The sequence below is a fragment of the Typha latifolia genome, chromosome 1, assembly GCF_019914945.1.
Source record: "Typha latifolia isolate L0001 chromosome 1, TyphaL0001v2, whole genome shotgun sequence".
Lineage (NCBI taxonomy): Eukaryota > Viridiplantae > Streptophyta > Magnoliopsida > Poales > Typhaceae > Typha > Typha latifolia.
The window spans coordinates 1,401,412-1,414,323 of record NC_133086.1 but is presented as its reverse complement, the minus strand read 5'-3'; the positions used below and the strand labels follow the sequence as shown (position 1 = coordinate 1,414,323).

The window sequence follows — 12,912 nt, the reverse complement described above, 5'->3', positions numbered from 1 at the left end:
CACACCTCTTCGAATCAAGTGACCCATTCCCCCACCTCATGCCATGTCACGCATGCAAGGGAAGGAATGAGAATACTTCACCTTCCCTTCATTCACACCCTTTGCGTCCTCATGCACTCCATTCCCCCCCTATCCCTCCACCTCTAAGCCTCTAATTAATCACCATCACCATCCCCATCCCCATCTCCTCATCCACCCCACATACACCATGTCCATGCTTATACCAACCACCATAATCCTCCACCTCCTTCTCCTTCTCCTCCTAACCTTCACCGACCCCGCTCTTTCCTCTCTCTATCAACCACCCCCTACCATCTTAACCTACCATGGTGGTCAGTTACTCGAAGGACACATCCCCATCTCCATCCTATGGTATGGTACCTTCTCACCCCGTCAAAAGTCCATCATCTCTGACTTCGTTCTCTCTCTAACTCCACCTCGTGATCACCAACCTCCAAATAATTCTCCATCCGTAGCCAGGTGGTGGGAAACCGTCGATTACTATGTCCAAAAGGCTGGTAAAAAGAAGACCCATATCTTACTAACCAACCAAGTCGACGACGAGTCCTACTCCATGGGCAGACTCCTGACTCGAGCCCAAGTGTCCGACCTGGCCGATCGGCTCGGGGTCATGCGTGGCGGCGTGGCCGTCGTGCTCACCTCCGCTGACGTCGCGGTCCAGGGTTTCTGCACGAGCGCGTGCGGGCTCCACTCCTCCACGTCAAGCTCCCGCCGTGCGGCGCGCGTGTGGGTCGGTGACGCGGCGAGACAGTGCCCCGGGAAGTGCTCATGGCCATTCCACGCGGCGGATTACTACGGGCCGAGAGGCGGGGTAGCCTTGGGCGCGCCCAACGGCGACGCTGGGTCGGATGGGATGGTGGTCAACCTCGCGACGCTGTTCGCTGGGGCGGTGACGAACCCGTACGGGGACGGCTACTTCGAAGGGGTTGCCGGGGGACACGTGGAGGTCGCTGGGGCATGCCCGGGGGTGTTTGGTAAGGGGGCGTATCCAGGGTACGCGGGGGATTTGAGGGTGGATCCGGTTAGCGGGGGGAGTTATAACGCAGAGGGGAGGAACGGGAGGAAGTATTTGGTGCCGGTACTCTTAGATCCGATCCGCCATTCGTGTTCGGTCGTTGCCTGATGGCTGATAGCATTGGATTAGACTCGGGTTCGGTTTCAGGAACCAGTTTAACACACGGTCGGTCTCTGGGCCACTATTACATGATCACCGATTCTTATGTAAAGTTTAAGATATAGTTATGTGAGTTATGTCAATTCTAATAAAGATTAGGATACAATGCTATCTCCTATCTACTGCTATCTTGAAATATGAAGTAGAATTATATTTCCAGCAATTATATTTATATATTTGATTCATATCCGGAGCAAAAGTATTTCTCGGGTTGAACACCATATAATTCATTTTCACCGCTACTTATATCCCATATAGAACATTTAGGTGGGTATTCATACAAAATAAAATATATTGGGCCTCTTTATTTAAGAAATAATTAATAAAATCCAACCGATGATAATAAAGGGTTAATGTGCAAATGTGAAATCATTTTTTTTTGTACATAAACTAATTCCATATCTTGTGAGTTGTGACTTTTTGTATTTTTTTCAGTTTGTAATAAGATTATAATATGGGTGTAAAACTGCTTTTTGATATAATGCTTAACGGTAACAACACTAATATATCGATGGAATTCATCAATACATATTCATGATATATAAATACTTATAAATATTCTACGGACATAATGGGTGAGTGACTGAATGTAGATTATGACATCCGTAGAAACTATAATTGATGAAGTAAAAAAGAAGGAATAATATAAGAGTATGAAAATAGGATCCAAGCAAAAACACTAGCTACATCTACAACTATAACCGTCGTGGAGGAGAAATATTATAATTACGGTGATATATTGGTAAAATCTGTAGTTAAATTTTTCGTTAGAAAGTGAAGAGAAATATTATTAGGTTGCCATAGAAGAAGAATATAAAAGTAATCTATATTTTATCTCTCTATTCACAAATATATATTCTATTTACTCTACGAATATAAATTTAAAAGGAGAGAAATCAGTAAAACAACAGGTGACGTAAAAAATGTGTAAAAACTTGAAAAAATTAAAATGAGTAGAAATATAAAATTAAAAGTTATTTTGGTTTACGATCCAAATCACCCAAAGTTTCGGGGTTCGCCTTTTTCTCTTTTTAATTCTACCATGTGATGCTCGTTGAAGCAATCGGGAGATGAACTATTAAAAAGCCTGGTACTATGCCACTGTGGTCTGTTGACTGTTATGCAATTCATGAGGACACGTGGGTGTATTATTTAATGTGGTACCTAACAAACGGATATATTCATACCGATTTAAGGTCGACGGGTAGACATTAATATTATTATTAGGAGAATTAAATTCACTCCATTGTAGATTTATTTGTGCTATTTTATCTTTTAATAAATTAAAATTATATTAAATTATAATTTTATTTTTTAAAATTATATTTAGAATCACAAGTTAAATTTCAAGATACTTATTAAATATAAAATTATAAAAATTTTAATATTTTTTAGATATATTTAAATATATCTTGCAACTATATAAAGATTTCATCTTTATTCTTGCAACTACTTCGATCGTCTCTTTTCTTCTTTCTTTGTGGTCTCCATTTGATAGTCGAATTAGTATCAATTAATATATTCATCTCATCTAATTAGGTGAGATTTCAACTTTATTAATTTCATATCACTTGATCAACACAAACACAAGTAGATACGTGCATAAACTTTGCATAATGCTACTAAAATACAAATTTTCAAATCTTTGGAAGCAAGATCTCATTGACCAACCTCTCCAAATTAAGAAACGAAGACCCTCCTGCTTGTGTTGCTCTAACTGCACTCTCCTTCCACTTCATTGCCTTCCTCTTCATCTCCTTCCCCTTCTCTCCTCTCATTAACTCCCTCACCAACCCCTCCACCTCATCCCTCTTCACGTTGTTATCTATCTCCATCCCCACTCCCCACTCGTCGCAGATGAACTTGCAGTTCGTCTGCTGCTCCGCGAAGAACGGCCACCCGATCATCGCCACGCCGGAGCTCAGGCTCTCGATAGTCGAGTTCCACCCGTTGTGCGTCAAGAACCCCCCGATCGCCGGGTGCGATAGCACCGCCTCTTGCGGGCACCAGCTCGCAATGAGGCTCCTCCCTTTAGTCTCCGTCGTGAATTCCGGCGGGAGAACCGCCGTTTCACCCCTGACGAGGTCGGGCCTTATGACCCACAAGAAGTCGTGCTTGCTGTTTGCTAATCCAAAAGCGAATTCTATCAGTTGGTGGTTGGTCATCACCGTTATGCTGCCGAAGTTGACATAGATGACCGACGATGGCTCGCGGCCCTCGAGCCACTGCAGGCACTCGGTGTCCTCCTTCCATAAGTTGGAGTGTATGGACGCGAGCTGGGTGGAGAAAATCCTAGTCGGTTGCAAGGAGAGAGGGCCGACGGTGTAGATCGGAGGGAGTAACAACGCCATCGCGTCCAAGACCGGCCGCTCCAGCTCGTCGTAGGTGTTCAGGATGATGGCCGCCGCCCTGGAGGCTCGCTTCGTCTCGCGGATCACGAAGTTGACCATGAATTCTTCTGGGTTCGTCGTGCGGATAAAGGAGGGGAAATCTTTGAGCTTCATGTTCGCCATGCCCGGCACCCAATCGACCGGCGTGTCGAGGTAGCCGTTCGTTAAGTAGCTCTCATCTATATGAAAAATAAACAAAATAAATATGTAAATATATACAAAGCAAATTAATAATATTTTTAATGCTCGAACATCATATTAACCTCAGTTCGCTTACCTTTAAGAGGCGTCAAGCCTCTTTGGAGTAAATCTTTGTAATGAAGATAGGCCATCATGCCACAGGCGCTTGTAGTCCAGAACAAGACCTCGGGGATCCCGAGCTGCTCTGCGGCGTCGAGCGTAAAGCTCATCACGCCGTCGGATACGATACACGACACCGGAGGCGATGAATTCAGATTTTCGACGAGGTCGAGAAACGGTGAGAGCAAGTTCTTGCTGGAGGAATTGCACAGCGAGGGGATATCTTGGGTGGCGTCTTCATCGGAGGGCGGGAGGCCGTCGGGGATGGACTCGAAGCAGAAGTCCGGGAGGTGGAGGTGGGAGGAGACGGCGTTGGATTTCAAGAGGCGGCTTTGGTTGTAGTGAGTGTTAACAAATGTGATGTGGAATCCAAAGGAGTGGAGGAGCTTGGCAAGCTTAATCATGGGGGTTATGTGACCTTGGGCTGGGAAAGGGATGCAAACTGCATGAGGCTTCTCTCTTGCAATAGAACCCATCTCTTCTTCTTTTTCCTCCTCTCTTTCTAGATCTAGATCTTGATATCTTCTAAGTACTCCTAATTACTCTTTTCTAGCATCAGTTACCCTTCTTTATATAGACATAGGAGATAAAGGTTGGTACATCTCGACAGACAATTAATTAATTAAGAAGGTTGTGAGCTTGAGATCTACACAGTGCATCACGTGGATTATATAAAACATTGTATTTGATGAAGACGTCTCCATCTATGCCGTCTAAATAATGCAAAATATTTCCACTACATGGACTTTTTTGGGGTCGTTAGGTTTTATTTATATTAATATAATTGATAAATTATATTTTAAAATATTATTTTATTTATATAATATGTATAGATTTTATGTATGAGTATATGTACTAGTTATGAAATATTTGATAAAAAAATATTAAATTGGAAAATTAATTTTGAAGTCAACGTATTTGAAACAATTTTAAAATAGTTATTGAAGTAATTAGACAGTGTCATGATGGTTGAAAAAGTATAAAATTTTTACCTAAAAATAGAGGAACAGGCACTCAATATTCAATTGTTTAGTTTACTGCTTGAAAAGGGCGTTCGAACGCACTCAAGCCGCGTTCGAATGCATATTACAGTCGTTCACACCGTGTTCGAACGCAAAATCAAACGTTCGCACATACAGAGAACACATTTTAACTATTCGAATACACTCAGATTGCGTTCGAACGTATCCATGTAACATACAAATTTTTAGACTTCCAAGAGTTCTGTGTTAACTTGAATTTGGCTTTATCTTGTTAACATATATAAGGGTTGGGATGCCTTAACTCTAGAGAGTAGGGTGATTACTTTTGAAAAGTAATTCTTGGAGCTACAACATTATTCCACCAAGGTTCTGTCTCTTCTAACGTATCAAGTTTTCATCTTAAATATCATATGGACGAAGTATCAATCTTGAGAGCTACTGAGATAGGAGATCAATCACGAAAAATGATGAATCGTGAATTCTAACAAGTAAGACTGAGAGAAACAAAGTCATGGAGATCGACAAATTATTGTATAAGTCAATCTTGTAACTGTTACAAGTTTAGTCATTAATTTTGATTTGACTTTAGATTTATAATTTTTTTTTCGTTTGAATTTTTTACAAATAAAAATCTTGGCGTTCATTTTACTTTACTATTTGATATTTTTTTTCGTATTTATTTTAAAAAATAGTTAATATTATTGTCTGCGTGTCTAAGTTAATTTTTTCACGGGGAATGAATAAGTTGCAATTGGGTCTGCATCTCCTCTATGTTAGGCCAATAGAGAGTTCTTTGTTTAGATGCACCTACCCCAATCCAGGAACACAATCTTCTCAAATAATCACCTCTTACGGGCACCAGCTCGCAATGAGGCACCTCCCTTTAGTCTCCGTCGTGAATTCCGGCGGTAGTACCGCCGTTTCACCCCTGACGAGGTCGGGCCTCATGACCCACAAGAAGTCGTGCTTGCTGTTTGCTAATCCAAAAGCGAATTCTATCTGTTGGTGGTTGGTCATCACCGTTATGCTGCCGAAGTTGACATAGATGACTAACGATGGCTCGTGGCCCTCGAACCACTATAGGCATTCGATGTCCTCCTTCTATAAGTTGGAGTGTATGGACGCGAGCTGGGTGGAGGAAATCCTAGTCGTTTTCAAGGAGAGAGGGCCAACGGTGTAGATCGGAGGGAGTAACGATGCCATCGCGTCCAAGACCAGCTGCTCCAGCTCGTTGTAGGTGTTCAGGATGATGGCCGCCGCCCTAGAGGCTCACTTCATCTCCCGGATGTACAAGTTGAGTATGAAGTCTTCTAGATTCGTCGTGCGGAGGAAAGAGGCGAAATCTTTGAGCTTCATGTTTCCCATGCCCGGCACCCAGTTGACCGGTGTGTCGAGGTAGCCGTTCGTTAGGTAGCTCTCATCTATAAAAAGAATAAAAATAAGAAAAGTTTAATTTATAAATAGTAAGCTCGCTTACCTTTGAGAGGTGTCAAGCCTCGTTCAACTAAATCCTTATAATGGAGATAGCTCATGAGTCCACAAGTGCTCACAGTCCAGAACAAGACATCGAGGATTTCGAGTTGCTTTGCGGCGTCGAGCTTAAAGCTCATGGCGCCATTGGAGACGATGCACAACACTGGAGGCGACGACAACGACGAATTGAGTTTTCTACGAGTTCGAGAAACGGAGAGAGTAAGTACTTGGAGGAGGACAGGCATAGCGAGGGGATGTCTTGGGTGACGTCTTCCCCGGCGGACGGGAGGCCGTCGGGAATGGACTCGAAGTTGAAGTCCGGGAGGTGAAGGTGGGAGGTAACGGCTTTGGATTTGAAGAGGCGGTTTTGGTTGTAGTGAGTGTTAATAAATGTGATATGGAAGCCAAAGGAGTGGAGGAGCTTGGCAAGCTTCAGCATGGGGGTTATGTGACCTTGGGCTGGGAATGGGACGCACACTGCGTGAGGCTTCGCTCCTGGAATAGAACCCATCGATATCTTCTTTTTCCTCTCTCTCTAAATCTTGATATCTTCTAAGTAGTCTTCTCTACTAGATTTCTCTATGTTTGTGTTACCTTCTTTATATAGACATGGGAAATAGGGCTGGGGCTTATTGACGAATAATTAAGTGGTAGTTAGTGAGCTATACATATATGCAGACGCAGTGAATGAATCGCATTGCTTGCATCTCGGAAAAATTAATGCATGGTAGTTGGTTTGTGCGTATAATTTTAGAGACAGTCACAGCTAGCGCGTTAAATTGTTTTAATACTTTACAAATAAAATTCTCTCTTTTAATTATTTATAAAATAAATTATCTATTTGCTAGGTATACAAAGCCACACACTATTATTTGATAGCATAGCAATATTCTAAGCTAGCGGAAAAGAATAGCTCGATGATTTTGGTGGAGATAGGGCCGTTAATTTTGACTCCATTTTATTAGGTTGGAAAGGAAATAGCCGGCCCTAAAGAGTTAAAGAGTTGTGTGTTTAGATGAGTCCATCCTAATCCACGATCACAATTTTGTGTTGTTGTTGATGATCTGTTTGTTGATTTGGATCGATCTGGGACATCATTTCTTTTTCTTCTAATTCTGGCATTATCACCAATAAGACTGCGATTAGGATTAGATCTGAAGCTTTACTATTTAGCCAAAGCTACCATGAATCTAGTCAAGAAGTTGGACTAACCAACCCAGTGCCCTAAATCAAATACCATTGCTATTTTGTCTTTGGCTGTCGACATCTCGCCCAATTTCTTAGCCAAATATTTCATAATTATTCATCAATTTAAAAATAAATCTGTTATTCTCTACGATAATGTCGTACTTTTTTTAACTCTAGAATCAAATTATACATATTAACATTTACATTTGTGATTTTTCTTTTTACCTTTTTTAATCTAAGTTAATATTTAGTTGATGCGAGTTCAAGCTTAAAAATATATTATATTTCAGGCAGAGTCAAATTAAATTCAACCCGAACGGGCTCTTGCATTTTAATTTTAGTAATTACTATTATTATTATTATTATTATTATTATTATTATTATTATTATTATTATTATTATAGTAAGATGATGATGACAGGTGTATTTGTCAGACCCCATTATATTTATTTTTTTATATTAAATTTCCGGCATCAAATAGTACTTGTTTATGTTTATGGAGTCATCATTATTATTTGTTCGAGAATGCTTATATTACAAGGTTAATTATGTCACACCTCTAAACTATATCTAATTTTTATAAAGATCTCATAAATATTTTTATGTTATAATATTTTCTTTGAACTTTAGAAACGTGTAACTACAGTAATGAAAAATATGTAATAACCAAGTAATTATTAATAAGTTAACGGGTTCATTAATTTAACTATAACCAGCAAAATAAAATAAAGTAATTAATTACAAACCACCCAAACCCGCCGCCACCCTCACCCTTACGCTCGTCCTCACCCTCACCCTTACGCTCGTCCTCACTGCTGTCGCCCTCATCTCCTGCGCCATTATCCAAAACTTTTATTCTTTAGCCGACAGTGAGGTAGAAGAAGAGAGCAAGTTGTATTTAAATATCTATTAGTTTGATTGAAATACATAACGAGGGCATGTAAGTCATTTTGGAGACATATGACTACCACATAAATTAAGTCGCCCAATTTTTCTTAGGGCACACTAATAAAAATGAGATTTTCCTAAAGTTCAAGAGAGATTATAATTTAGAGAATTTTCATAAAAATCAAGATATTAAATAAAATAATTAAGTATTAAAAATAATTTTGTAATTTTGTAAAAGTAGCTGACCTGACCGGTTCACTAAAAGCTAGTCGGGTTGCACGGTTCACCGATTCTACTAATTATTTACTTCATCGATTGCTTATCAATATTTTATTAATAGCTTACTAAAAAGTAAACTTAATTTAATATTTCTATTCTCCTGTTCTTCAGTAGACTTTTTACCCTCCAGCATTTTGGGCGAAGCCATCATATTTTATGGAAAGAGAGACATAATAATAATAATAATAAATAAATAAATAAATAAAAAGTAAAGCAAACGCTGTTCCAAGTTTGAACGTCAAATTTCGTCCAAAGAGATATTTTTTGCCGCTAACTCTTTTACTTTTATTCGCTAGCCGACTTCAGAGACAGCTACTCCATTCATACTTCATACGCACATGAACAGGCAAATAACATTATTTACAGACATGGAGATGGACAAAAATTGATATAGAGATAGAAATAAATTACCCATTCCATCTCTGAGGATTGAATTCCACAACGACAAAACTATTGTTTTGTTGGTAGATCTAAAGGTTAGATCACAAGTTGAACAATCTGCCAACTTTTAAAAATTGTGTGGTAGGAACTCCTTTCTCTCAATGAAAAAGACCAACTGAAATTAAATGTCTATATGAATAAAAGAAAAGGAAAAAAAAATCTCAAAGTAATGTTGTAACCGAACAGCAGAACTACTGGCCGGACATCTATCCAAATATTTCGCACTTATCAACAACATGATCTAATATATAAGGTGATCCAATCTAATTGCGACACATGCCAGACACTATTTCCACAAAATTTACAGGTGGCAGCACAGAGATTTAACGACATGACAGATGCAACAAAGTTGCAATTGAAATTATAGCAGAAAAGAATATTGACAATGGTGACATCGAAATCCAACTAAGATGGTGACAAATTGCCAATAAAATACATTGTTGCATAGAAGAAGGTCCAAAAATGGATTAGCTCATGCATGGACTCACCCAGTTGCCGTCTTCTATCCTCTTATATTGATGTATAATATATAGAATAAAATAAGGTGCAATAATGAATGTTAATTTAGCGCCTTGGAGAATCTTGGATATGCTTGGATTCTCTCAAAGAGGTGCTTTATAGAAGAGAAGGACCAGCTAGCAGTAAAGAGTGAAAGAAAACGACTTTTATTTAATAAATTTTATACTGTTTTACTATAAATTTTAAATTATTTACTAAAGTATACTAAATAAGTATAAATTATTGTCTCCGAAATCAACAGTATGGTTAAGTGTAAACGATAGGTTGCAAACAGAAATGCAGTGTTCAATTATGAATAACAAAACAAATAATAAACATATTGAAACCAAGTTAAATTGGTCTTCACTTGCTAGGCGAATCAGTAGCAATTACTTGATTCATCTCATCTAATTAGGCTGAGATTCCAACTTAATAAATTTCATATCACTTGATCAATACATAATACAAACACAAGTAGATACATACGCAAAGGTCGATGCATAGGACTTTGCATAATGCTACTAAAATACAAACTTTCAAACTTTTGGAAGCAAGATCTCATTGACCAACCTCTCCAAATTAAGAAACGAAGACCCTCCTGCTTGTGTTGCTCTAACTGCACTCTCCTTCCACTTCATTGCCTTCCTCTTCATCTCCTTCCCCTTCTCTCCTCTCATTAACTCCCTCACCAACCCCTCCACCTCATCCCTCTTCACGTTGTTATCTATCTCCATCCCCACTCCCCACTCGTCGCAGATGAACTTGCAGTTCGTCTGCTGCTCCGCGAAGAACGGCCACCCGATCATCGCCACGCCGGAGCTCAGGCTCTCGATAGTCGAGTTCCACCCGTTGTGCGTCAAGAACCCCCCGATCGCCGGGTGCGAGAGCACCGCCTCTTGCGGGCACCAGCTCGCAATGAGGCTCCTCCCTTTAGTCTCCGTCGTGAATTCCGGCGGGAGTACCGCCGTTTCACCCCTGACGAGGTCGGGCCTTATGACCCACAAGAAGTCGTGCTTGCTGTTTGCTAATCCAAAAGCGAATTCTATCAGTTGGTGGTTGGTCATCACCGTTATGCTGCCGAAGTTGACATAGATGACCGACGATGGCTCGCGGCCCTCGAGCCACTGCAGGCACTCGGTGTCCTCCTTCCATAAGTTGGAGTGTATGGACGCGAGCTGGGTGGAGGAAATCCTAGTCGTTTGCAAGGAGAGAGGGCCGACGGTGTAGATCGGAGGGAGTAACGAAGCCATCGCTTCCAAGACTGGCCGCTCCAGCTCGTCGTAGGTGTTCAGGATGATGGCCGCCGCCCTGGAGGCTCGCTTCGTCTCGCGGATCACGAAGTTGACCATGAATTCTTCTGGGATCGTCGTGCGGATAAAGGAGGGGAAATCTTTGAGCTTCATGTTCGCCATGCCCGGCACCCAATCGACCGGCGTGTCGAGGTAGCCGTTCGTTAAGTAGCTCTCATCTATATGAAAAATAAACAAAATAAATATGTAAATATATACAAAGTAAATTAATAATATTTTTAATGCTCGAACATCATATTAACCTCAGTTCGCTTACCTTTAAGAGGCGTCAAGCCTCTTTGGAGTAAATCTTTGTAATGAAGATAGGCCATCATGCCACAGGCGCTTGTAGTCCAGAACAAGACCTCGGGGATCCCGAGCTGCTCTGCGGCGTCGAGCGTAAAGCTCATCACGCCGTCGGATACGATACACGACACCGGAGGCGATGAATTCAGATTTTCGACGAGGTCGAGAAACGGTGAGAGCAAGTTCTTGGTGGAGGAATTGCACAGCGAGGGGATGTCTTGGGTGGCGTCTTCGTCGGAGGGCGGGAGGCCGTCGGGGATGGACTCGAAGCAGAAGTCCGGGAGGTGGAGGTGGGAGGAGACGGCGTTGGATTTCAAGAGGCGGCTTTGGTTGTAGTGAGTGTTAACAAATGTGATGTGGAATCCAAAGGAGTGGAGGAGCTTGGCAAGCTTAATCATGGGGGTTATGTGACCTTGGGCTGGGAAAGGGATGCAAACTGCATGAGGCTTCTCTCTTGCAATAGAACCCATCTCTTCTTCTTTTTCCTCCTCTCTTTCTAGATCTAGATCTTGATATCTTCTAAGTACTCCTAATTACTCTTTTCTACTTCTCTGTATGTTTGTGTTATCTTTGAAGAGCTAGCATCAGTTACCCTTCTTTATATAGACATAGGAGATAAATGTTGGTGCATCTGGACAGACAATTAATTAATAAAGAAGGTAGTGAGCTTGACATTTACACAGTGGGTCAAGTGGATTTTATAAAACATTGTATTCAATGAAGACGTCTCCATCTATGCTGTCTAAATGATGCAAAATATTTCCAGTAAAGGACCTTTTCAGGGGGATGGATGCGTTACGTTTGGGTCTACTTCTCCTATGTTAGGCCAACAGAGAGTTCTGTGTTTAGATGCGCCTACCCAAATCCATGAACACAATCTTCTCAAATGACCAATTATTTCATATAAATATGTTTGTTTATTTTGTCGGTTGATTTTGATGATCAATAGAGAGTTCTTTGTTTATTGTATCTAACTCTGACATCTCTCCAATAAGATACTTAGTAGTTTTCCACGATTAATGGAAGACTGGTCGGATTTGAGATCTGAAGATTATTATTTTTTTAAGCCAAAGCTGCCATGAATCTACTGAAGAAATTGAGCTTTGACCTAACATTCATTGGTAGTCAAATTTGATTGCTCAATCTTCTTTTGAATCGACATCTCCCCCAATTTTTTGGTCAAAATTTCGTACACCAAATAATTCTGATGTTCCTCCTCATAATCATATTCCACATATTGTACATGTTTAAATACTTCGGGCTGCATCTGAGCTAGGAAATCACACATGGAAATGAAGCTGTGATGTGATTATAATTTTTTATTTGTGTTATATTTTCTTTTCCATTTTTCACAAAAGTAAAAAAGCTCTGTGGGATTGGAAACATTAAAACAATGTCATCAGAAAATAAATCACTGTGATCACTGTGAACTTCCCCGGACCACAGCAAAATCACAACATAATATGACATCTGATTAGTGTTATATTACAATTATATGCAAAGGCCATGAGTGGACTTCTATTTGTTTGTGTGTGTGTAAGATAAGATGGACTCATGGGGTAATAAGTGACAAATTTGGTGTCCTTGCATTTGACTAATTTGTATATCTTTATTGTGTCTCAAATATACAAGGAGAGTTTTACTTGCAAACTCCACCTTTTCAATTTAGTCTAATTAAAAAA

At 40.4% G+C, this 12,912-nt stretch overlaps 3 protein-coding genes and 1 pseudogene across 3 annotated transcripts; 1 reads left to right on the top strand and 3 right to left on the bottom strand.

The window, feature by feature from the left end:
* Positions 1-105: 105 nt before the first annotated feature.
* LOC140780265 (protein PHOSPHATE-INDUCED 1-like) lies at positions 106-1,331 on the top strand. The gene has a single exon (XM_073125685.1). It carries the CDS (start codon positions 209-211, stop codon positions 1,142-1,144), a length of 936 nt encoding a protein of 311 aa, XP_072981786.1. The 5' UTR covers positions 106-208; the 3' UTR covers positions 1,145-1,331.
* Positions 1,332-2,750: 1,419 nt separating this feature from the next.
* Positions 2,751-4,432, bottom strand: LOC140780264 (7-deoxyloganetin glucosyltransferase-like). Its single transcript, XM_073125684.1, has 2 exons — positions 3,863-4,432; positions 2,751-3,764 (listed from the first exon to the last, which is right to left on the bottom strand). The coding sequence occupies exons 1-2, from the start codon at positions 4,359-4,361 to the stop codon at positions 2,833-2,835; spliced, it is 1,431 nt and encodes a 476-aa protein (XP_072981785.1). The 5' UTR covers positions 4,362-4,432; the 3' UTR covers positions 2,751-2,832.
* Positions 4,433-5,685: 1,253 nt separating this feature from the next.
* Positions 5,686-6,872, bottom strand: LOC140780262 (7-deoxyloganetin glucosyltransferase-like; annotated as a pseudogene).
* Positions 6,873-10,052: 3,180 nt separating this feature from the next.
* On the bottom strand, positions 10,053-11,936 carry LOC140798857 (7-deoxyloganetin glucosyltransferase-like). The gene is made up of 2 exons (XM_073152945.1): positions 11,202-11,936; positions 10,053-11,103 (listed from the first exon to the last, which is right to left on the bottom strand). Exons 1-2 carry the CDS (start codon positions 11,698-11,700, stop codon positions 10,172-10,174), a joined length of 1,431 nt encoding a protein of 476 aa, XP_073009046.1. The 5' UTR covers positions 11,701-11,936; the 3' UTR covers positions 10,053-10,171.
* Between the last annotated feature and the right edge of the window lie 976 nt (positions 11,937-12,912).